Source organism: Papio anubis, chromosome 20 (assembly GCF_008728515.1).
Source record: "Papio anubis isolate 15944 chromosome 20, Panubis1.0, whole genome shotgun sequence".
NCBI classification, from domain to species: domain Eukaryota; kingdom Metazoa; phylum Chordata; class Mammalia; order Primates; family Cercopithecidae; genus Papio; species Papio anubis.
This window is the reverse complement of record NC_044995.1, coordinates 39,554,448-39,581,077: the sequence shown is the minus strand read 5'-3', so window position 1 is coordinate 39,581,077 and position 26,630 is coordinate 39,554,448. Positions and strand designations below refer to the sequence as shown.

Here is a 26,630-nt window from a genome sequence, read left to right as displayed (position 1 = left end):
TTTTTTAAAAGGTACTACAAATAAGTAAATAATAAAGATTAGAGCAGAGATAAATCAAATAGAGAATATAAAAACAACAGACAATATTATTGACACCAAAAGTTGGTTTGTGGAAACAAAATGGAAGAAGAAACAAGTTCTAATCCATTTTGTGAGGCCAGCCTCACTTTGAGATGAAAGCCAAGAAAAGACATTACAAGAACAGAAAAAGACTACAGAATACCTTTTATGAATATTGAAGCATAAATTCTTCATAATATCAAGCATAATTCTTCATAATATCAAGAAGACAGGATGTCCACTTTCAACAGTTCTGTTCAATATACTAATGGAATTTATAGCTAGAGAAATAAGGTAAGAAAAAGAAAGAAAAGGAATCCAAATTGGAGAGAAAGAAGTAAAATTATCTGTGTTTACAGATTACATGATTCTATATGGAGAAAATACTGAAGACTCCACAAGGGAAAAATAAAATTTTAGAGCTTATAAAACAAATGCAGCAATGTTGCAGAATATAAAATCAATACACAAAAATCAGCTGCCTTTCTGTAGAGAAACAATGAATAAACAATCCAAAAAGAAAATTAAGAAAATAACTTTAGTTATAAAAGCATCAAAAAAAATAAAACACTTAAAAATAAATGAAACCAAGAAGTCAGTGACGTGTACACTGAAAACTACAAAACATTCCTGAAGCAAATTAAGGAAGATAAATAAATGGAAAGATATCCCATGTTCATGGATTCCAAGACTTACTATTGTTAATATTAAAATCTTACCAAAATCAATCTACAGAGTCAATGTGATCCCTATCAAAATCCTAACAGCCTCTTATACAGAAATAGAAAAGCCTATTCTAAAATTCATTTCAAATCTCTAGGGATCTCTAATACCAAAATAATCTTGAAAAAGAACAATGTTGAAGAATTCACACTGCCTTATTTCAAAACTTACCACAAAGCTACAGCAATCAAAACAGTATGGTACTGGCATAAGGACAAACAGATAGGCCAATGGAATACAATAGACAGCCTAGAAATAAATGCTCATATATATGGTGAAATGATTTTTGACAACAGTGCCAAGATCATTCTTTGGCAGAAGGACAGTCTTTCAGAAAATGGTGTAGGGAAAACTGGATATCTACATGCAAATAACAAAAGTGAACCATCACATTACATCATGTATAAATAGTAACTTATATTTAATCAAAGACCTATACTTAAAAGCTAAAACTAAAACTATAAAACACTTAGAAGAGGCTGGGTACAAGGGCTCATAGCTGTAATCCCAGCACTTTGGGAGGCCAAGCAGATCACTTGAGGTCAGGAGTTGGAGACCAGCTTAGCCAACATGGTGAAACCCTGTCTCTACTAAAAATATAAAATTTAGACAGGTGTGGTGGTGGCTGCCTGTAATCCCAGCTACTTGGCTATTTGAGAGGCGGAGGGACGAGAATCGCTTGAACCTGGGAGATGGAGGTTGCAGTGAGCCAAGATCACACCTCTGTACTCCAGCCTGGGTGACAGAGGGAGGAAAAAAAAATTACTTAGCAGAAAACATAGAGGAAAATGTTGTTACAGTTGGCAATGATTCATTGGATGTGACATTTAAGGCAGAGGCAACCAATAAAAGATAAACTGGACTACATCGAAATTAAAAACTTTTGCACACCAAAGGATAATCTCAAGATGAAAAGAAAATCTACAGAAAGGGAGAACACATCTGCATATCACATATAAAATAAGGGCTTAATACCCACAGTGTATAAAGAATTCCTACAACTCTATTCCAAGCACTTGGGAGTTGAAAAAAAAAAAGAAATTTTCAAAATATTAAAAATTAAAAATTTTAAATAAGAATTCCTACAACTCAACAAAACACAAATGGTTCAATTTTAATATGAGCAAAGGATTTTAAAACAAACTGGTTCAAAAAATATATAAACAACCAACAAAAACAAAAACCAATGCTCATTATTATTGGTCATTAGGGAAATGCAAATCAAAACCACAATGAAAAACCAGTACAGAACCATTAATTGGCTATTATGAAAAAAAAAAAAATGACATAACCAGTATTGTGACAATGTGGAAAACAGAAACCCTTATGCATTGCTGGAGAGAATGTAAAACATTGTAGCCACTTTGTAAAGCAATACACCTGTTCCTGAAAAAGGTTTACACCGATTATTCTGTGAACCAGCAATTCCACTCCTAGGTATATATCCAAAAGAAGTGAAAGCAGGGACTCACACAGACATATACATACCATATCCACAGCGGCCTTATTGATAGCAGCCAAATTATTACTGTGGAAACAACCCACATTTATCAACATAAAAATGGATAAACAAAGTATGCTTTAACTATACAGTGGAAATTTATTCAGACACAAAAACAATGAGTTTCTGATACATGCTACCACATGGATAAACCTTGAAAATGTTCTGCTAAGTGAAATAAGCCAGACATGGAAGGGCACATGCATACTTCCACATATCTCTCTCTCTATGAATAGTCAAATTCACAGAGAAAGTAGAATGGAGATTATCAGTACTTTGGGGTAGGATGGAATAGCTAATTACATGTATGGAACACTAAGAAGATATAGCAAGTAGCACAGAAACATGTATAAAATGATCCCTTCCTGGGTGTATTCTAGTTTGTACCAGCACTGTAAAAGACACTTCCAGATGGGCAGTTCCAGTGGTTAATGTTGGTAGTTCAAAGCGTAACACTGCCCTCTAGGCAACATTGAGGAGGTCTATTTGAGATATATTTCTCTGCAAGTTATTCCCATGAATACTCCAATGAAACAGCTCTTATCAAGGCCCCCAGTGACCAAATACTTGCCAAAATCTACACTCAACCCTTTTTCCTTGTCTTACTCAAATTCTCAGTGACCTGTGACATAGCTGACCACTCTCTGCACATTGAAATACCTTCTTCTGGAGACTTCCAGGAGAGGACACCCATGTTTTCCTCCTACTACTTCACTGGGTGTTAGAAGCCATTATGGAGTGAGGAAGTCAATGATTTCAGGAGCTTCTCCACTATTGACACAATATCAGGAATATCTCAAATGCTGCAGGCAAGGGAGGTTGGTGGGGAAGACAATCTATGACGTGCTTGAAGACTTTACCGAGGAACACACTGACAGGACAAGAGCACTGCCATCTTTATAACACCCCTCCGTCCTAAGCTGTAAGTTTCTAATTTGGCCACCTGGCCAGAACTGCAAATGTCAGCCCCACCCATAACTTCAACAGAACATAATGGCCCTAACAGAACAGCCAGGACTTCCCTAACCCCTCCGTAATATAATTTTGTTTCAAAGCACATTTCCCCACTGGGCCCTTTAAAAAAAGCCTCAGGCTGTAAGAAAAGTTTGCACCTGACCCTGCCGGCTGGAAGCCCTTCTCAGGTTTACTCTCAATAAACCTGTCTCAACTGTTGAGCCACCTTCTCATCTCTCCTTTCCTTAATCTTTCTATCCCAACACACATAAGAGAGCATAAACACTAACAAGGAACTTGAAGATATACTGAAATTCTCTACAGATAATGATGATAATGATGATGCAGAAGACTTAGAAGAGGTAATATCAAAGATGTGACACTTGAAAAATTTGCAGCAGTTTTTGGGGCATCTACAGCCTCTGCAAGGTGAAAGTATTAAAGATTACAATCCTCACAGGGCGCAGTGGCTCATGCCTGTAATCTCAGCACTTTGGGAGGCTGAGGCGGGTGGATCACCTGAGGTCACGAGTTCAAGACCAGCCTGGCCAACATAGTGAAACCCCATCTCTACTAAAAATAAAAATTAGCCAGGCATGGTGGTGGATGCCTGTAATCCCAGCTACTCTGGAGGCTGAGGCAGGAGAATCGGTTGAACCTGGGAGGTGGAGGTTGCAGTGAGTCGAGATTGCGCCACTGCACTCCAGACTGGGCGATAAGAATGAAACTCCAGCTCAAAAAATAAATAAATAAATAAAAATTAAAAAAATAAAATAAAGATTGCCATCCTCAAGTAAGATCCTTCAATGGAACAAAGCCTTTGTGTCACCCGAGGGATAACATGCCAACAAACACTGCAAGGATATTTAAAGAAAAATAACCAACTTCCTACAATGTTTCTAACTAAATATCTGCAAATATGAAGATAGATCTTTCAATGTGTACACATCTTCAGCCCTCATGCTGAACAGATCCTGACATTAGTATTATTTAGTCTCTTCCAAACTCAGCATCTGCAATCAGAACCTGGTTCATCTAACACAGATGATCATCCTGACATCTTGTCAAGATTCAAGCGAGCCTGATGTCTCACTGCTTATCTACACTGCCACCCATCTAGTCACCTCAGTGAATCACATTAGGCACCATACTGTAATCATCATCATCATCATCATCATCCTCCTTAGGGTTATCAAGTGAAGGAATCAGATTTTTCGCGGCGTTAACACACGATTCCACAGATCATGGTCAAAAGCAATCTATGATTGCTGAAAAAAAGAAACTGTAGATTACAGGCTCATGCCTGCAATCCCAGCACTTTGGGAGACTGAGGCAGGCGATCACCTGAGGTCGAGTTCGAGACCGGCTCGGGAACACATGTATGATGAAACCCCGTCTCTACTGCAACACAAAAAAAAAAAAATTAGCTGGCGAGGTGCGCATGCGCCCGTATCCCCAGCTACTTAGAGGCTGAGAGAACCGTTTGAACCCAGGAGGCAGAGGATGCAGTGAGCTGAGATTGCCATTGCCTCTGTGCCTGGGCAACAAGAGCGAAACTCTTCGTCTTGCTGTTGTTCGTAAACATCTCTAGGTGACATGCGCTATGCAGGCACCACATGACCGTGGGTCTGTTCACCATTGGCAAGATTATTTTCATGATTCTGGTTATGTCGGGAGTTAAGTTTCATTCAGAGGCCGACAGGATATCACTTTGCCAGAGATCGACCTCCTGGCATGGAATACGGGGAAACCCCGCCCCAGCCGCAATAAAAATTAGCCGGGCGCAGGTGCGGCTGCTTCCAGTTCGTTACCGGGAGGCCGAGGCAGGAGAATGGCGGAACTGGCGCGGAGAAAGGAGATCTGCTGACAGCACTCCAGCCTGGGCGGCGAGCCGAGACCGCCTCAAAAATAAAAATAAAAATAAAAATACAATAAAAATGACTACGAAGGCTTTACAACACACAGAGGTATTTTAGTGAACTCATTTTTTATTTTACTTACAAAGCTTTGGGTTGGTGAAAACAACAATCTAGGTATTGGATTTCTATAGTATGCAGGAGGGGATGTGGGATACTACATGCAAATCTTCATTTATAAAAGGGATATAGCATCTGTGGATTTAGGGTAACGCTTAGGGGTGCCTGGGAATCAATAATCTGGTCCTGCCTGTTGGGGATAAGCATACCAAAGAAACATCTTGTATGCTGCCTATATGGAGACGGAGTTCTGTTGCCTAGGTTGATGGCAGTGCCTGATCTCAGCTCACTGCAGCCCGGCCCGGTTCACGCCATTCTCCCTGCCTCTGCCTGAAAGTGGGACCATAGGCACCAGCCACTCCCATCAGCTATTTTTGTATTTTTGGTGAGATGGGTTTCACCCAGCAGCCAGGATGGGTCTGGCCTCCTGACCTCAAACAGCCCCTTGCCTCGGCCTCCCAAATGCTGGGATTGGCAGGCTTGAGCCACCGCCACTTCGCTGTGCTCTCATTCTTGAGGCTTATCTCCTATGTGATTTATTTCACATTTTTGAAATGAAATAAAACTAATGAATGCTTTCCCACATTTATAGAGTATCTCTCCAGTGAGTCCTTTTATGTCTATGTAAGGAACTGAGAGAACTCAGTGTTTTCCCACATTCCTTACATTCATGCATCTTCTCTCCAGTGTGAATCCTTTCATGTCCTCGAAGGAAACGGGAACGAGTGAAAGCTTTACCACATTGTTGACATTCATAAGATTTCTTTCCAGTGTGAATTCTTTCATGTCGTAGAAGGCAAGTGAGCCAAGAGAATGCTTTCCTGCATTCCTTACATTCATACGGTTTCTCTCCAGAGTGAATCCTTTCATGGACTTTTAAGTTACCAAAATGACTGAAGGCTTTCTTACATGTTTTACACTCATAAGGTTTTTCAGCTGTGTGGATCCTTTTATGTTGAGAAAGGTATGTGAAACAACTGAATGCTTTCCCACATTCCTTACACTCATATGGCTTCTCTCCAGTGTGAGTTGTTTTGTGATTTTGAAAGGAATAGAAATCAATAAAGGCCTTCCCACATTTACATTTATAGGGTTTCTCTCCAGTATGAGTTGTTTCATGCCTTCGAAGGGAACTAGAAATACGGAAGGCTTTACCACATTCCTTACATTCATAGGGTTTCTCACCAGTATGAGTCCTTTCATGTCTTTGAAATACACTGGGATAAACAAAGGCTTTCCCACATACCTTGCATTTATGAGGTCCATCTCCAGTGTGCATTATCATGTGACTTCGAAAGCTTGAGCGATGAGATAATGCTTTTCCACACTGCTTGCATTCATAGGGTTTCTCTCCAGTGTGAGTTCTTTCATGACTTTGCAGTGAACTAGGACAATCAAAGCCTCTCCCACATATCTTACATTTATGAGGTCCATCTCCAGTGTGCCTTATCATGTGTCTTTGAAAGCTTCCCAGATGATGAAATGCTTTCCCACATTGCTGACATTCATAGGGTTTCTCTCCAGTGTGAGTTCTTTCATGTATTCGAAGGGAACTGGAAACACTGAAGGCTCTTCCACATTGTTTACATTTATAGGGTTTTTCTCCAGTGTGAGTTCTTTCATGTCTTACATAGGAACTGTAATCAGGGAAGGCTTTAGAACAGTGCTTGCATTCATATGGTTTCTCCCCAGTGTGTGTTCTTTCATGTCTTAGATAGGAACTGTAAATAGGGAAGGCTTTAAAACACTGCTTACATTCATACGGTTTCTCTCCAGTGTGAGTTCTTTCATGTATACGAAATAAACTAGGCCAAAAAAAGGCTTTCCCACACAACTTACATATATAAGGTCCACCTCCACGTTGTACTATTATGTGTCTTCGAAGGTTTCCCGAAGAACTGAAGGTTTTCCCACATTCCTTACAATCATAGCGTTTCTTTCCAGTGTGAGGTCTTTCCTGTGTTTGAAAAGAGTGGTGATAACTGAAGGTTGTCCCACATTGTTTATGTGTATGTGGCTTTTCTCCATATTCCTGACACTCATCTGGTTTGTGTCCAGCATCAAATGTGATGTAGCAATTAAGGAATGAACAACCCATGATGACTTCTCCATGCACACTGCTTTCACAGGGATCTACTCCACGAGTTTTTTCATTCACAGTACTACCTGGAATCTGGTTACTTTCACTGAATCTCTCTACGATAAGACATCTGTAAAACATGAGAAGTATATTAATAAAGGTTTATTTATAAATGACTTTATATTTATTAGTAGGTACTGGATTTCCATTTTACATCATCATGCAACGTGTAGGCTTCATGCACTGCTCGAACGTGAATGGACTGAATGTTGTACAAGATAACTAGACCCCAGCTGTTTTCTTGACAATGATAAACACATGGAATTTTTTTTTTTTTTTTGAGACAGAGTCTCGTTCTGTTGCCAGGCTGGAGTGCAGCAGTGCGATCTCGGCTCACTGCAACCTCCACCTCCCAGGTTCAAGTATTTCTCCTGCCTCAGCCTCCTGAGTAACTGGGACTACAGGCATGCACCATCATGCCCAGCTAATTTTTGTATTTTTAGTAGAGACGGAGTTTCATCATGTTGGCCAGAATGGTCTCAATCTCTGGACCTTGTGATTGCCCACCCTGGCCTCCCAAACTGCTGGGATTACAGGTGTGAGCCACTGCACCCGGCCGAATTCTTCATATTATTTCTTTATTTATTTTTTTTTTTATTATTTTTTTTTTTTTGAGACGGAGTCTCGCTCTGTCGCCCGGCCTGGAGTGCAGTGGCCGAATCTCAGCTCACTGCAAGCTCTGCCTCCCGGGTTCATGCCATTCTCCTGCCTCAGCCTCCCAAGTAACTGGGACTACAGGCGCCCGCCATCTCGCCCGGCTAGTTTTTTGTATTTTTTAGTAGAGACGGGGTTTCACCGTGTTCGCCAGGATGGTCTCGATCTTCTGGCCTCGTGATCCACCCGTCTCGGCCTCCCAAAGTGCTGGGATTACAGGCTTGAGCCACCGCGCCCGGCCTCTTCATATTATTTCTAAGGGAACTATTTTTGCAAACACTGAATAGCTATGTCACATTTAAGTATATGTTTCTGGAGAAAATTTTCTAGGAATAAATTTATACTGGGCTTGTTCATTTTCTTTGCCTAGTTGTATAATTTCCTGTCATCCTAAGAATTGCTCCACAGATACATGTCTTTCTCTTGTGAGTGCAAATTACCTTAGGCTCCTCCTGGGATTTTTGTGCTGATCTTCAACGTCTGTGTCTTCCCATTTCATTCCTAAAAGGTGGATACAGAAAAAACACTGTAGATTATTATAAAATTCTAAAAACACTGTAAGATTTTATGTATAATGGAATCATGCATGATTTATTCACTGAATTATAGCTGACACTTGAACAACATAGGTGTGTACCTCACAAGTCCACTTATTTTGTATTTTTAAGATGGAGTCTTGCTCTGTCACCAGGCTGGAGTGCAGTGGTGCAATCTCCGTTTACTGCAACCTCTGCCTCCCAGGTTCAAGCCATTCTCCTGCCTCAGCCTCCCAAGTAGCTGGGACTACAGGTGTGCACCACCATGCCCAGCTAATTTTTGGATTTTTAGTAGAGACGGGGTTTCAGGTGGGTTTCGAACTCCTGACCTCAGGTGATCTGCCAGCCTTGGCCTCCCAAAGTGCTGGGATTACAGGCATGAGCCACCACACCTGGCTCACAAGTCCACTTATATACAAATTTTCTTCAGTCTCTGCTACCCCTGGGACACCAAGACCAATCTCTCCTCTTACTCAGCCTACTCAATGAGAAGATAATGAGGATGAAAACCTTTATGATGATCCATTTCAACTTAATGCACAGTAAATACATTTTTATGTATTTATGATTTTCTTAACATTTATTTTCTCTAGCTTACACTATTGTGAGAATATAGTATGCAATACATGTGACAGACAAACTATGTGTTAATCAATTGTTTTTGTGACCAGTCAACTGAAGGGTAAGTTGTGGTAAACAAAAAGTTACAGGAATATGTACAACTGGTTGGGGACCTGGCACCCCTTAACCCTGTGTTGTTGAAGGGTCAACTATATCCCCTTTCCATATTTCAAATCATTCAACAGCATTGGTGACCAAGAAAAAAATGTCTTTAATTGACTAAGTGAAGACATAATGTCATTTTTACCTATACAGTCCAGGTTCCTAATGGTTTCCCACATCACATCTCTGTACAGAGTCTTCTGTGATGGACCCAGCAAAGCCCACTCTTCCCGGGTGAAGTTCACAGCCACATCCTCAAAGGCAACTGAATCCTGAAACATCCCATATGTACAAAGGAGGAAGGTTGAGACTGACAGTACCAAAAATTTACACCCACTTCATAAACTTTGCATGATACTATTGTTTCTAAGCAATGATTCAATGACATGGTAAATCCACCCTTATTCTCTGTCCACACTTTCTCCAACACAGCAATTCTGATGCTAGAATTGAATTTTGTTGTATAAATAATAGTCAAATAGGAACAAGTCTCTTTTTGATGACTTAAATGAGTGAATTTTATTGCCAGGATCATCCCTAATGTCCACTTTATAGTGGGTCTGTAATTCCTGTCATGACAAAGTCCTACTACTCACTGTGCAAGAAGAGGAGTCCTGAGATTGTATATATTTACAGATGCCGGTTAACAAAGTTGGATCCTTCACGTACTCTGGCACTGGATTTATAGAGGGTCTCCACCAACATAACTAACAACAGGTGCTGAGTGTGCATAAACTGTTTATGGAAAAAGTATAGTATTTGCTTAACTCTTACCTTCTCTTGGGGAGCTTGGAATTTTGTTACATGCTCAGTAGTGGGAGCATAGCTGATCAGCCAATGCTAGGTTTGAATGTTGAATTTTACCCAAGCCCTGTAACTCTGGTAAGTAAGTAAGATGACAGAAAATCACCTCAACTCCCCAAGCCCAGTTCTTTGTGTTCTGGACAAGCAGCCACAAAACAAAACAAAACAAAACAAAAGCACCCTTTGCTTACATAGATTATGCCCCTCCCCGCTTTTCTAAACTATAACTCGGCCAGATAAAGAACCTCCAAATTCCCATTTTTTATCTTATGATTAGCTGAGCAGTTTTGTCTTCGCTGATCATACTGAACAAAATACAACTAAAGAAAAGTTTCTCTCCTTGCTCCAGGACTGTGAACTTTGACCCATCCTCAGCCTGAGCCAGCATAAAACCCCTCTTTCATAACCCATTTGAAGAACAGACTTAGGTCAGAGTAAAACATTCTCTGATCTAAAATCTGATTCTCGGCCAGGCATGGTGGCTCACGCCTATAATCCCAGCACTTTGGGAGGCCGAGGCGGGTGGATCATGAGGTCAGGAGATTGAGACCATCCTGGCTAACATGGTGAAACTTCATCTCTACAAAAACACAAAAAATTAGCCATGTGTAGTGGCATGCGCCTGTAGTCTCAGCTATTTGGGAGGCTGAGGCAGGAGAATCACTTAAACCCAGGAGGTGGAGGTTGCAGTGAGCCGAGATCATGCCACCGCACTCCAGCATGGGCAACAGAGCTCTCGAGACATCATCTCAAAAAAAAAAAAAAATCTGATTCTCATCCTCCATCCTGCCCTCCCCTTCGCATCTTCCTTCTAATCTTGGTTGCTCTTCCCTTAGCAAGAAAAGAACTTTTCCGCCCAATCTCAGAGATGCCACAGATCTTTTTTTTTTTTTTGAGACCCAGTTTCACTGTTGTGAGCCACTGTGCCCGGCTGGGATGCCTCAGATCTTATACTTGATGCTTTCCCCCTTAGAATGAAGTCACTTAGCTAAATCCAGATTTATTTTACTTGAGAATGTCTAGCGACAGCCCCACAACAATAAGAAATACAACCTCAAACAGGGAATCACCCCAACCGCCTCAGCTTTCTAATGCTCTGTAGCTTCTCTCAGTATAAAAGCCTCCTCCCATGGCTGGACTGATCAGGTTGGGACACCTGCGGGGGAGGCTTCCAGGAAGAACCAGTTTAAGTGGGCCTTCAATAACCTCCCATTGCAGGCTCAAGATTGGCCTCAACTGGGAGTCACCGGCCTCAGGCCTCTCCACCCCACTCAAGGTCATTCACTTCCCTCCCATGCCTTACATGGATAGTTACTTGGTTTAGTTAGTATTTATTTATTAGTTAGTTTAGTTAGTATTTATTTATTTAGAGATGAAGTCTCACTCTGTCACCCAGACTGGAGTGCAGTGGCACGATCTTGGCTCACTGTAACCTACACTTTCCAGGTTCAAGTGATTCTCCTGACTCAGCCTCCCAAGTTAGCTGGGACTACAGGTGTGGGCCACCACGCCCGTGGTGGTGGGCGCCTGTAATCTCAGCTAATCAGGAGCCTGAGGCACGAGAATCACTTGAATCTGGGAGATGATGCTTGCAGTAAGCCAAGATTGTGCCATTACACTCCAGCCTAGGCACCAAAGCAAGATTCCATCTCAAAAAAATACATAAATAAAAAATAAAGGTAGGCTGGGAGTGGTGGCTCATGCCTGTAATCCCAGCACTTTGGGAGGCCAAGGTGGGAGGATCATTTGAGGTTGGGAGTTCAAGACCAACCTGATCAACATGGAGAAACCCCGTCTCTACTAAAAATACAAAATTAGCCAGGCGTGGTGGTGCATGCCTATAATCCCAGCTACTCGGGAGGCTGAGGCAGGAGAATCACTTGAAACTGGGAGGCAGAGGTAGTGGTAAGCTGAGATCACGCCATTGAACTCCGGCCTGGACAACAAGAGTGAAACTCCAACTGGGCACGGTGGCTCAAGCCTGTAATCCCAGCACTTTGGGAGGCCGAGACGGGCGGATCACGAGGTCGGGAGATCGAGACCATCCTGGTTAACACGGTGAAACTCCGTCTCTACTAAAAAATACAAAAAAAAAACTAGCCGGGCGAAGTGGCGGGTGCCTGTAGTCCCAGCTACTCGGGAGGCTGAGGCAGGAGAAATGCTGAACTCCGAGAGGAGTGAGCTGTAGTGAGCTGAGATCCAGCCTGGTGACAGAGCAAGACCCGCTCAAAACAAACAAAACAAAACAAAACAAAAACTGGGGCCAGGCGAAGGGCGGAAGTGCCTGTAGTCCCAGAAGTACCGGGAGGCTGGAGGCAGGAGAATGGTGTAACCTGGGAGGCGGAGCTTGCAGTGAGCTGAGATCAGCCACTGCACCCAGCCTGGGGTACAGAGCTTGGTGACTGCCTCCAAAAGAGTGAAACTCACTCAAAACAAAAAATAAAAAATAACGTTAAATAGGAAAAGCACAAGTATCTATCCATTTCAGACAACAAATACCATTTAGTTACTACTTTCATAAGGCATTTAGTAAATTAATAATATTTGAGTTCTTTAGCTGTTGGAAAGTCCCGTGCCACAGAATTTAGCATTAATCTGTCACGGATACATAACAGGAACAGAACAGTTATCCACTGTCCTAAATTCTCCACCCTAAAAAGGAAAGAAACTAAAGTTTTGGTAAATCTTTATAATTCAATCAAACAACTACCACATTTTCTGTTAATATGTGTTCACTTTTTCTGCAGCCATAAAGAAAGCACGACCAAACATTTTTCCTTCATCATACTATCACTGCTAAGTCCTGAAATTCCATTTGAAATAATCGGAGAAACTTACCTGACAGGCTCTGGGGGAAAAAAAAATTAAATGAAGGGTTTTTGTTGTTGCTGTTGTTGTTTTTTTAAACAAAAATTGGAGGCTGAGGTGGCAGATCACTTGAGGTCAGAAGTTCGAGACCAGCCTGGCCAACATGGTGAAACCCCGTCTCTACTAAAAATACAAAAAAAAAATTAGCCAGGCGTGGTGGTGCAGGACTGTAATCCCAGCTACTCAGGAGGCTGAGGTGGGAGGATTGTTTGAACCCAGAAGGCAGACATTGCAGTGAGCCAAGATCGTTCCACTGAATTCCAGCCTGGGAGACAGTGAGAGGCTCCATCTCAAAAAAAAAAAACCAAAAAAAACAAACAAACAACAAAAAAAAACAAGGAACAGATGACTACACATATAACCTGTTTTCTGAAATCCAACTATTTCTGGCCTCTGTGGAAATACTTTATTTTCTCTATCAATCTAATGACAGGATGCATCTTATAGTTAATAAAACACTGAAGCTGAAAAGAGTGAATACCTCTTTTCAATGTGACAACCTCAGAGATGAGCAGTGCTGATTGGAACACAAACAAGTCTAATTCAGGTGTCAGGTAAGGTCATCCTATCTCCTGGGACATTAGTCACCCCCATCTGCTCAGTAAAGTGATCACCCGCCACCACCCCATGAGATACTGCACTGTGTGCTTTTCAGGCTCACGCACACATGACCTGAATAGGAGGTTCTTGCACAATCGGAATGAGTGGGTTCTCCAGTGCTTACATATTGTTTTCTCTCTTCATTAGTCTGAGAGTCAGGAAGGAAGAAATCATTTCTGTCTTTTCCCCCAAATACGATCATTCAATTGGCTGACCAGCCTGTGTCCCCAAGGAATGGAAACTGGGGTTGGGGAGGAAAAAGGTGATTGTCCCAAGGGTTAGCTTTTTATAGAAATGATATACCAGAAGATTCCTCCCATCCCACCCAGGCATCCAGCTGTTCTCTGTGAGGCCCCACCCCCTCAGGCTGCTCACTGGGAGAAATGACCCAGGGGCTGATATTCACTAGACCTTCCCAGAGACAGGGCAGCTGTGTGTCTCTTGGGTCAACCCCAGGTAGTTCTGAAACAGAACCAGGAAAAGACAGAGAGTGGGCTGAGAACACATCACTCCGTAAAGTTTCCAAAGGGGACTCTCAATGTTGGGAAGGTATCCGCACCCAGGGGAAAGAAAAGAAGGAGAGGCACAAAGGTTTTTTGTTTGTTGTTTACAAACAAAATAAGTGTCAGGTTATTCTCTGCTTTCTCACATGTGAAATGTTCAGGAACACAAATCTTTTAAGAAGCCGGCCGAAGGCCGGGCGCAGTGGCTCAAGCCTGTAATCCCAGCACTTTGGGAGGCCGAGAGGGATCACGAGGTCAGGAGATCCAGTATCCTGGTGAACGCAGGGTGAAACCCGTCTCTACTAAAAATACAAAAAACTAGCCGGGCCGAGGTGGGCGGGCCTGTGGTCCCAACTACTCTCAGGAGGCTGAGGCAGGAAGAATATAGTAAACCAGGGGCTGAGCTTTGCAGTGAGCGAGATGGCGCCTGCACTCCAGCCTGGCTGACAGAGCAAGACTCCGTCTGAAAAAAAAAAAGAAAAAGCCAGCTGGGAGGTAGTCAACCACAATCCCAGCACTTTGGGAGGCTGAGGCGGGCGGATCACCTGAGGTAATGAGTTCGAGATGAGCCTGGCCAACATGGTGAAACCTAGTCTCTACTAAAAATACAAAAAATTAGCCGGGCATGGTGGCGGGTGCCTGTAGTCCCAGCTACTTGGGAGGCTGAGGCAGGAGAATGGCGTGAACCCGGGAGGCGGAGCTTGCAGTGAGCCAAGATCACGACACGGCACTCCAGCCTGGGCAACAGAGCAAGACCCCGTCTAAAAAAAAAAAAAAATGCCAGACATTGCTCTCTGAAAACAAAATGAAAATTAAAACACTGGGACTCTGAAATTTAGCACGGGTGGGGCGGAGGAGGGAGAAGTTCATGATGCTGCTGTGAGTTGAGGAGGGAAAGTTAGCCTGGGTAAGGCTCTGTAAACTAAGGGAGTTACTACCACCTCTAGGAGGAGTTAGAATGAGGAAATAGGGTAGTGGATTTGAGACCCTGCTACCCTCATCTCTGAAAAACTCGAAGAGGAATCAGTCACTCTGGGAAGAAAAGAAGGGACTGGGGACCCCGCAGACCACAGCTCCTCCCATGCACAAACCCCATGCAAGAATCTGGATTCTGATTGCAGTTAGATACTAACCAGGCACCCTCAGCCCCACTGCCTCTCGAGGCCGCCTCCCTGAGAGTCAGGTCACAGAAGACGCTGACCGCCTGCTTCCCCACTGTGCCTGGGGATAAGATCTTGGAGAGCTGCTCGATTCGCCCAAGTTCTTTCTCAGATCTTGAATTCCAGCGGAAAGGCTGGCGCCAAGCAGGCTGAAAACCCCACGAGAGAAACCAATCAGCGGGAGAATGAGGTTTCTTCACCTTCCATCCCAGGATTCGCCCGTCACTTCCCCACCAACCAGCGACCCCACACCTCAGCCGCCCCTGTCCAGACCCCTAAACACCCCCATCCCCAAACCTCTCACGGAGGTGGATCTGGGGTCTTCTCCCCACCCCTCTATTAAATTGTTTCTGCTGCAACCCTTGGAGTCTCGGTGCAGTGACTCGGACCGCGAACCTGTGCCAGTTACAGCCGCACAATCCGGGGAGACGCAGGGCTGCGGGTGCGGAGCTGCCCCAGAGAGGGCGCCGGAGCCAGGAGCCGTAGTCGTCGCGCAGAAACGGGACAGGACGCCCGGGGTCCCGGCTGCCGGCCCAGCCCCCACCCCCAACCCCGCGGCCGAGGGGAACAAGGGCAGGCTGTGCCAGGGGAACTCGGGTCCGCAGACCCCGCAGTCGTCACGGGGACGCCCGAGTCCCGCCACAGCCGGTTTTGACCGGTTCCAACCAGCCTTTCGCCCTGCCTCAGGACGCCGGGCCCCGCACACTCACCATTTCCCGGCTTCCGCGGTGTCCCGGGTTCTCCCCAAGGCTCCCCGCTGCCAGCATACGACTCAGTGTGACAGAGCCTGCCACTGAACTGCCAGGGCGTCTCTCAGCTACAGAGCCGGGAGCAGGAGCTCAGAGGGGTGGAGAAAGCTCCACCCTCCTCCCGGCAGCGCGCCTGATTGGCAGTTCCCACGAAGCTTGATCTTATACAGCTGAGTGGAGCCGGAGGAAGCGGTTCCAGACGCAGCCCTTGACAGGGTGGGCTTCCTCCCTTCGCTGTGACCTGACCCCTCCCATGGGATATTTGCATTTAAGCGGAATTTCCTGCCTGTACTCAATGCGCTCTTCCTGCTCCTTCTTCCTGGACGGGGACCCTCAAGTGTGTGCTGGGAATTCGAGACTCACTGCCCAGTGGAGCCATCCCCTGGCCTCTGAGCAGTAGGGGAGCCCAGACCACACAAACCACACTGAAGCAGGAGGGAAGGCTTGGTGTCCTCCAGGGATCAGGAATTTAGGATGAGGCTGCTGGCTCCATGGTCAAGCCTTTCTCCCACCTTATCTCTCAATCTACTCATTCTCAGACCAGAAAATAAAAACACATCAACAATGAAATAAAATTGTTAAATGCATGGAAAATCTGGAATTATATGGCAGCAATTTTCTATAAAGGAATCAGAAGAAGGGGAAAAAAACCAACCTGAATTAGTTCAGATAGCCACAGTTCAGCAGGAAACCCCCTTTCAGGAGGTTAAACATATTCCCAAGCTTAGAAGCCAGATTCTGACTCCTGAAATTGAGTGCCAGAGTGTGTAACCAGCAGCTTAGCAGCTGAGTCTCCAACCACGTTTTAAACCTTTTTTGTCTTCTTCTTCTTTCCTGTTTCCTCTTTCCCTTCTCCGATCCCAAGATAATAACTTCAAGATAAACCGGATAGATGTTACCTCTCATCTAAAATACAGCTTCAGAATGTGCTGTGAACCTCCACTCTCTTTCCTTTCCCATACTATACTGCCATGCCTTATGCACATTTATCTTTATTTTTTTGGAGACGGAGTCTCACTCTGTCACCCAGGACAGAGCGCAGTGGCACAATCTCGGCTCACTGCAATCTCTGCCTCCTGGGTTCAAACACTTCTGCCTCAGCCTCCCAAGTAGCTGGGACTACAGGTGCACGCCGCCATGCCCGGCTATATTTTTTGTATTTTAGCAGAGACAGGGTTTCACCGTGTTGCCCAGGCTGGTCGAGAACTCCTGAGCTAAGGCAATCCGCCCACCTCGGCCTCCCAAAATGTTAGGATTACAGGCGTGAGCCACCATGCCTGGCCTATGCACATTTATTTACCTAAATACTTATTAAGCACACACCATGCTCTCTTATTTGGTCATGTATTTCCTTAGAAGCTTCAGGGGTTGGATCCTGATAGGGACCAGGCACCTCTGGAATTCTCTCTCCAACAAAAGAATACTTCAAAGACGGAAACCGCACCCAGCTGAAGAGTGACTACAAGATTGACTGCAACTAATTTGAAGTAGTCCCTTCACCAAATGGGACAATAATTCAAGAGGGGCAACCAGAGCAAGTCACGCCACCTGGTACCTCTAGCCCCCCTTGCCTCTTCTGCATTCCAAACTCTTTCTTTAAAAACTCCTGTGTTCCCTCCACAAATTGAACAGTGGAATTGCTTTCTGTTCTTCCCCTGCTAGGACAGATAATAAAGAAATCTTGCTCCCTCCTATCACAACTCGTTATTATTTTGACTTCTTTCCACAAGCGGCGAGCAGCCAGACCCCTTTGCCAGTTACAAGTGGGATCAGCACCTGGTGATGGGGCAGGGGCATTGAAGGATTTAGGGATGAAGGAGCTCAACTTGCCCTTCTGTGTCCTCTGCGCAGTGTGGAAATGCTCTCTCCTTCAAGACTTTAAATATTAATGAATTAAATGCTCCAATCAAAAGCCAAGGCATTAGACTTTGAAAATATAAAGATTTCCCATATTTGTATGAAATACAAGTGTACCTGGTAAACTGAGTTCTTTCTCTAGTTTATACGAGTCACAAAGAAAGAATACCTAATGGAACCAAAAAAAGGCAAAACAGGACTTATTTTCTGGCCAGAGAAGAAGGGGTCAGAGTCAGCTCTTGCTCCGAAGACACTTCCTCCTCCTAGAGCTGTGGGAAGCTGGGGAATTTTAAGCAGCCAAATACGGGATGGGGACATTTGTAATATGGGCAGAAAGGAACTTCAGATGTGCAGGCACAAATCATAAACATGTCTCTTTATACCACACATGTTCCAAAGGCTGGCCGGGTGTGGTGGTTCATGCCTGTAATCCCAGCACTTTGGGAGGCCAAGGCGGGTGGATCACCTGAGGTCAGGAGTTCAAGACCAGGCTGACCAACATGGAGAAACCCCGTCTCTACTAAAAATACGAAATTAGCCAGGCATGGTGGCACATGCCTGTAATCCCAGCTACTCGGGAGGCTGAGGCAGGAGAATCATTCAAACCTAGGAGGCAGAGGTTGCAGTGAGCTGAGATAGCACCACTGCACTCCAGCCTGGGCAGCAAGAGCGAAACTCCATCTCAAAACAAAACAATGGACCGGGTGCGGTGGCTCACGCCTGTAATCCCAGCACTTTGGGAGGCCGAGGTAGGCAGATCATGAGGTCAGGAGATCGAGACCATCCTGGGTAACATATTGAAACCCCGTCTCTGTTAAAAAAAAAAAAAATTAGCTGGGTGTGGTGGCACATACCTGTAATCCCAGCTACTCAGGAGGCTGAGGCAGGAGAATCGCTTGAACCCAGGAAGCAGAGGTTGCAGTGAGCTGAGATCGTGTCACTGCACTCCAGCCTGGCGACAAAGCTAGATTCTGTCTAAAACAACAACAACAACAACAACAACTAAAAAGCTGCCGTGACTTTCTTCTATGGGTGAGGATTTTCATCTTACAATAAGGTGTCAATGATCTAAACCAGCAGTTCCCAACCTTTTCGGCACAGGGACTAGTTTCTTAAAAGATAATTTCTCCATGTACTGGAGTGGGGATGGTTTCGGGGTGATTTAAGTACATTACATTTATTGTGCACTTAAATATTATTATTACATTGTAATATATAATGATGTAATTGTACAACTCGTCATAATGTAGAGTCAGTGGGAGCCCTGAGCTTGTTTTCCTGCAACTAGATGGTCCCATCTGGGGGTGATGGGAGACAGTGACAGATCTTCCAGATTCTCATAAGGTGCATGCAACCTAGATGCCTTGTGTGCGCAGCTCACAATAGGGTTCATGCTCCTATGATAATCTAATGCTGCCTTTGATCTGACAGAAGGCAGAGCTCAGGTAGTAATGTGAGTGATGGGAAGTGGCTGTCAATACAGGTAAAGCTTTGCTCACTTGCCCGCTGCTCACCTTCTGCTGTGTGGCCTAGCTCCTAACAGGCCACGGCCTGGTACTGGTCCATGGCCCAGGGGTTGGGGATCCCTGATCTAAAGGCAACTGGTTCTGGTTTGCTCTGGTTTTGAGCAGGCCTTATCTAACTCTGATAATTGGCAAAGGGTCCTGAAGCTCCCAGGCCATCTGGAGTCCTAGTAAGCTAGCATACCTAAAGATAAACAGTTTAGGGAAAAAAAATTTTATCTACTGCTTGAGAAAATAATTAGCGGCTGGGCACGGTGGCTCACGCCTGTAATCCCAGCACTTTGGGAGGCCGAGGCAGGTGAATCATGAGGTCAGGAGTTCGAGATCAGCCTGGCCAACATGGTGAGACCCTGTCTGTACTAAAAATACAAAAATTATCTGGGTATGGTGGCGGGCACCTGTAATCCCAGCTACTCGGGAGGCTGAGGCAGGAGAATCGCTTGAACCCAGAAGGCGGAGGTTGCAGTGAGCTGAGATCGCACCACTGCACTTCAACCTAGGCAACAGAGCGAGACTCTCTCTCAAAAAAAAGAGAAGAAAATAATTATCCATTTCAGTTGTTTTGCTTTCTCAGCTATTTTTCCAGGACTGGCCCAGTAACAAAAGTACCAGACATAAAAGCATCATGAACTGGAACCGGGAACCCATGGCTAAAAAGAAAGGAGCCAAACATCAAGTGGAATTCAATCAAACAAAATCTTGAATCAACTTGTGAAAACTGTAGTGTTTCCTGACAAGACAAATGGGCATGTTTGAAAAACAAGAAAAAAAATGATGTCTGATTATAACTAATGAATAAATGATATTCATGCCTTTAAAAATTACAGACACACGCATGCACGCACACTCACAATCTATTATCACAAGACTCTGTTCTCTCTGAAGGATCAACTATCTTTCTGTCAGATGCTTCATCAGCCTTTCACATTAACTGCCTTTGGAATAATATTATATACTTACTTTTCCCTAGACAGTTGTGAAAAGAGGGTGCAGTGGGTCAAAGGTGATGTCAGGGGTTTATGTACAGATTTTGCATATTTTTACAAATTGCAGCATTTAACTAGTTCATTACTGTGTTGATTTAAATTCTTACAAAAGCTTCCAGACAAAAATAAACACTCATATAACCATGAGGAAAAAAAGTTCAGAATAGAATAGAGAGTCCAAAAATAAGGTCACACACCTATGACCACCTGATCTTTGACAAAGCTGACAAAAACAAGCAATGGGGAAAAGAGTCCCTATTCAATAAATGGTTCTGGGTTAACTGGCTAGCCATAGGCAGAAGACTGAAGCTGGACGCCTTCTTTACACCATATACAAAAATCAACTCAGGATGGATAAAGACTTAAATGTAAAACCTCAAACTATAAACACCCTGGAAGAAAACCTAGGCAATACCATCTTGTACACAGGAACAGACAAAGATTTCATGGCAAAGACAGCAAAAGCAATTGTAACAAAAGAAAAAATTGACAAGTGGGATCTAATTAAATTTAAGAGCTTCTGCACAGCAAAAGAAACTATCAACAGAGTAAACAGACAACCTACAAAATGGGAGAAAACATCTGCAAACTATACATCAGACAAAGGTCTAATATCTACGATCTATAAGAAACAAAGAAAATTACAAGAGAAAAACAAACAGTACCGTTAAAAAGTGGTCAAAGGACATGAACAGACATTTTTCCAAAGAAGACATACATGTGGAGGCCGGGGACGGTGGCTCATGCCTGTAATCCCAGCACTTTGGGAGGCCAAGGTGGGCAGACCACCTGAGGTCAGGAGTTCGAGACCAGCCTGGCCAACATGGTGAAACCCCATCTCTACTAAAAATACAAAAAAATTAGCCAGGCATGGTGGTGGCGCCTGTAATCCCAGCTACTTGGGAGGCTGAGGCAGGAGAATCGCTTGAACCTGGGAGGTGGAGGTTGCAGTGAGCCCAGATAGTGCCACTGCACCCCAGCCTAGGTGACAAGAGCGAGACTCCATCTCAAAAAAAAAAAAAAAGAAAAAAGGAAAAAAAAAGAGAAAAATGAAATATACTTCAATCATTGCAATCATCCAGAGAAATATAAAATAAAAGGCAAATTTTTATTAACTGATTTCATCAAAAAACACTACCTATTCAACTCGTGAATTTATGTGTCAAGAGAACTTATTTACAGAATTCTCTCACCTCAATGTGCTTTTTTCTGAAAGTAAGATATAGGAATCCATAGTCCAGATCCACTTTAAGCCAGAGGCACTGATAAAAACAATAGAGTTATACATTTTATGACAATTCCTTGATGTTCCAAATTTTCTGGCACATTTTGCATGAGTGAATTTGGATCTCAGTTTTCTTTCTTTATTGTTTTTTAGAGACGGAGCCTTGCTCTGTCGCCCAGGCTAGAATGCAGTGGCGCGATCTCGACTCACTGCAACCTCTGCCTCTGGGGTTCAGGCAATTCTCCTGCCTCAGCCTCCTAAGTAGCTGGGACTATAGGCGCATGCCACCATGCCCAGCTAATTTTTGTATTTTTAGTAGAGACAGGGTTTCACCACGTTAGCCAGGATGGTCTTGATTTCCTGACCTCGTGATCTGCCCACCTTGGCCCCTCAAAGTGCTGGGATTACAGTAGATGTCAGCCACCGCGCCCAGCGCGATCTGAGTTTTCTAAATTACATTTATAGCATATCTAGCCAGTGTGAGTTCTGATAAGGAATCGTCAATCTACCAAAGTTGTATTAATATATATATCCATGGAGGTGACACTTACGTCAATTAACCCTTACATCATTTCATCAGGAAACATAGACAGATGCTGCACATGAAATTAGCCCTAGGCTGGACGCAGTGTCTCACGCCTGTAATCCCAACACTTTGGGAGGCCACGGTGAATGGATTGCTTGAGTTAAGGAGTTGGAGAGCGGCCTTGGTAACATGGCAAAACCCTGTCTTTACCAAAAACAACAAAAATTAGCCAGGCGTGGTGGTGCACATCTATAGTCCCAGCCACTTGGGAGGCTGAAGTGGGAGAATTGCTTGGATCGCTTGAGCCCGGGAGGCGGAGGTTGCAGAGAGCCGTGATCCCCCAATTACACTCCAGCCTGGGCGACAGAGGAAGACTCTGTCTTTAAAAATAAAAGAAAGGGCCGGGCGCGGTGGCTCAAGCCTGTAATCCCAGCACTTTGGGAGGCCGAGACGGGCGGATCACGAGGTCAGGAGATCGAGACCATCCTGGCTAACACGGTGAAACCCCGTCTCTACTAAAAAACACAAAAAACTAGCCGGGCGAGGTGGCGGGCGCCTGTAGTCCCAGCTACTCGGGAGGCTGAGGCAGGAGAATGGCGGGAACCCGGGAGGCGGAGCTTGCAGTGAGCTGAGATCCGGCCACAGCACTCCAGCCTGGGCGACAGAGCAAGACTCCGTCTCAAAAAATAAAAAAATAAAAAAAAATAAAAAATAAAAAATAAAAGAAAGGCTTTTACCTGAGAGCAAGATGGGTCACCAGCTGTACTGGAGCCAGCGGTTCTCACTCTTGTCGCGTCTGTTCAAACCAGTATGGTCTGATCTGGAAATACGGCCTCAATATGTGCCGCCAGTGTTTCTGTAACTATGCAAAGGATATAGGCTTCATTAAGTTGGAATAAATGACCTTCCTTCAAAGGATTATCCAAGGCATCTACCCAATGAAAAACTAGGATAGTTCTTTGTATACAAAATAAACATCTTTTAAAAACCTTCAAAAAAAAAAAAAGAAAGAAATTAGCCCTATTCATCAGAAATGTATATATTTTTGCAAGAAATGTGATTTTATTTCAATAGCATACATGTTATTATAAATGCAATACATGTTTACTCCATAAGTAGGAAATTCACTCCTTCCCAAGTTTTTTTTTTTTTTTTTTTTTTTTTTTGAGACGGAGTCTCGCTCTGTTGCCCAGGCTGGAGTGCAGTGGCGCGATCTTGGCTCACTGCAAGCTCCGCCTCCTGGGTTTACACCATTCTCCTGCCTCAGCCTCCCGCGTAGCTGGGACTACAGGCGCCCGCCACCTCGCCCGGCTAGTTTTTTGTATTTTTAGTAGAGACGGGGTTTCACCGTGTTAGCCAGGATGGTCTCGATCTCCTGACCTTGTGATCCGCCCGCCTCGGCCTCCCAAAGTGCTGGGATTACAGGCTTGAGCCACCGCGCCCGGCTCCTTCCCAAGTTTTAACAGCTTTCTAATACTTTTAAATGTTTTGTCTTTAGTCTCCCAACCGAATATGGCTATCGTCTCTAATCACAATAATTTTTTTCCATCCTAGTTTCTACATTGTTCATTGATTTTTGACAATATGTTATATAGATTACTGTAATAGTGAGAGGAATTAAATAGTACTTATTTACTTATTTATTTATTTATTTATTTATTGAGATAGGGTATCACTCTGTTGCCCAGGTTAGAGTAAAGTGGTGCAATCATGGCTCACTATAGCCTCGACCTCCTGGGCTCAAGTAATCCTCCTGGGTAGTTGGGATTACAGGTTAAAAACACCATGCCTAGTTAATTTTAAAATTTTTGGTAGAGACAGGGTGTCACTATGTTGCCCAGGCTGGTCTTGAATTCCTGGGCTCAAGTCTTCATCTTGCTTTGGCCTTCCAAGGTGCTGGGATTACAGGCAGGAGCCATTGTGCCTGGCTATGTTTGCTTTTGTTAGCTTATGATCCTCCTTTCAGTGGGAAGCCTGTCACACAACAGTTTCTCATCATGCTGTGCTCTGAAACATACCTTAACCACGAATCCTACATCAAGCAAAGCTCAGGTTTAAAATGAAAGACAAAACAAATACTTTCTCAAGAATAAAAACATACATATTGAAACAATTTGTTCCTACCACACCAGACCTACAAGATGAAAGAAAGTCCTTATGTCTGAAACCAAACGATGGCAAAATCCACAAGAAAAGACAGAGAGCACCATTAAAGATCATTATATGAATATAAAATCCAGACTAAATGTGTATTTCCTCACCTTTCTTCTCCTTACGGATTTACAAAGCAACTGTGTAAAATAATAACTAGTTGGTGAATTCTTGGCCCTACAACACATAAAAATGTAACGCATGTTTTATATTTACAAATAACACTATAAAAACCTGAGCTAACTAAATGACTACTAATGGGAAAGCAATAATTATAAGAAAGTACTGTTGGATGTGCAACCCTAAGAGTTATTACACATGAAATGAAACACCCCAGAAAGGCAAAAATATACCAGAGCTATACAGGATAAATAAAATTGTTTGTTTGTTTTTGTTTTTTTCTTTTTGAGATGGAGTTTCACTCTTGTTGCCCAGGCTGGAGTACAGTGGTGTGATCTCAGCTCACCGCAACCTCCACCTCCTGGGTTCAAGCAATTCTCCTGCCTCAGCCTCCCAAGTAGCTGGGATTACAGGCATGCGCCACCACACCCGGCTAATTTTTATATTTTTAGTAGAGACAGGGTTTTACCATGTTGGTCAGGCTGGTCTCGAACTCCTGACCTCAGGTGATCCACCCACCTCGGCCTACAAAGTGCTGGGATTACAGGCGTGAGCCACCGCGCCAGGTGGATGAATATGGAATTTATCCATAAATCACTGGAAAACTGTCCCTGATTGTGATATTATCATTTACATGATAAACACTTGAATAATCACTACCAAAACCCAAAACAAGTATAACAAAAAATAGATCATCCCGTACATTGCAAAGACATATTATGTGAAATCAGAATTTACGGTCCTTCCTTAATTAAACATTGACTCTACATCCATTCCATAACATTATAGCCCCAAGGTTTGCTGCATTCATCCAATTTGGAAATTTCCATGTTATATCACTTATTTCTTTTTTTCTTTTCTTTTTTCTTGAGACAAAGTCTCGCTCTTGTCGCCCAGGCTGGAGTGCAATGGTGTGATCTCGGCTCACGGCAACCTCTGCCTTCGGGTTCAAGTGATTCTCCTGCCTCAGACTCCCGAGTAGCTGGGATTACAGACACCTGCCACCATGCCTGGCTAATTTTTGAATTTTTAGTAGAGATGGGGTTTCACCATATTGGCCCGGCTGGTTTCGAACTCCTGACCTCGTATCTGCCCACCTTGGCCTCCCAGAGTGCTGGGATTACAGGCATGAGCCACTGCGCCCAGCTACGTATCTCTTTTTCAACATTGACTCTGTTTTTAAAATCAGAAAATTATTTCTTGTGCAGGTCATGATCACTTTTCATCCATTTCTTGAACTTGCAGCCCAAGAACAGAATTACAAGTCAATCATCTCTAATTGTTGCATTTTCTGTGTTATTACGCTAGTACTAAACTGTTTTTATTAGTATGGATTTGTAATAAGTTTTGAAATCAGGAAGTGTGAGTTCACCAACTTTGTTCTGGCTTTTTTTTTTTTTTTTTGAGACAGTCTCGCTCTTTGCCCAGGCTGGAGTGCACTGGCATGATCTCAGCTCACTGCAACCTCCACCTCTCAGGTTTAAGTGATTCCCCTGCCTCAGCCTCCTGAGTAGTTGGGATTACAGGTGTGCGCCACCACACCCAGCTAATTTTTGTATTTTTAGTAGAGATGGGATTTCACCATGTTGGTCAGACTAGTCTCAAACTCCTGACCTCGCGATCCGCCTGCCTCAGCCTCCCAAAGTGCTGGGATTACAGGCGTGAGTCACCACATCTGGCCACTGTTCTGGCTTTTGAAGACTGTTTTGTTCATTCAGAGACCCTTGAGATGTCATTCATAAAAAAATTTAAAAATGTTCAAAAATTGCTCCTAAGAAGGAATCAGGTGGTCAAACCTATCCCTAAAAGGCTACCAGGGAACAAAAAGTGCTATCTCTCAATAAGAAAATACAGGCCAGGAGGGGTGGCTCATGCCTGTAATCCCAGCACTTTGGGAGGCTGAGGCGGATAGAATACGAGGCCAGGAGATCGAGACCATCCTGGCTAACACGGTACAACCCCGTCTCTACTAAAAATACAAAAAACTTAGCCGGGCGTGCGGCTGGGCGCCTGTAGTCCCAGTTACTCGGGAGGCTGAGGCAGGAGAATGGCATGAACACAGGAGGTGGAGCTTGCAGTAAGCCGAGATCCCGCCAGCCTGGGCAACACAGCAAGACTCCGACTCAAAAAAAAAAAAAAAAAAAAAAAGAAAACACAAACCTAAGATGTTTCGGCATGTCACCTTGGAAAGTTTGTCATAAGGTAAGAACAAACCAAGAAATCACACACTAAAGCAGAGAGAAGCCGAAGTTCCTCAAAGTGTTAGAGCTGCCCCTGCAGTGGCAAAAATG

The 26,630-nt window shown here is 43.9% G+C and overlaps 1 protein-coding gene across 5 annotated transcripts in view; it reads right to left on the bottom strand.

The window, feature by feature from the left end:
* Positions 1-26,630, bottom strand: part of LOC100997796 (zinc finger protein 442) — a 35,063-nt gene continuing 8,433 nt past the window's right edge. Inside the window, exons 1-5 of one of the 5 annotated variants that reach the window (XM_031659858.1) lie at positions 15,913-16,098; positions 9,413-9,539; positions 8,449-8,509; positions 5,881-7,424; positions 1-341 (exon numbers count right to left, since the gene is read on the bottom strand). In XM_031659858.1, coding sequence (XP_031515718.1) covers positions 274-341; positions 5,881-7,424; positions 8,449-8,509; positions 9,413-9,539; positions 15,913-15,969 — 1,857 coding nt within the window. In that variant the 5' untranslated portion in view covers positions 15,970-16,098 and the 3' untranslated portion in view covers positions 1-273. Of the gene's footprint in view, positions 342-1,479; positions 1,519-5,718; positions 7,425-8,448; positions 8,510-9,412; positions 9,540-15,912; positions 16,099-22,805; positions 22,931-26,630 lie in introns of those variants that run through there. The other 4 variants (XM_031659859.1, XM_021930740.2, XM_009193592.4 and 1 more) reach the window with 4 other exon arrangements.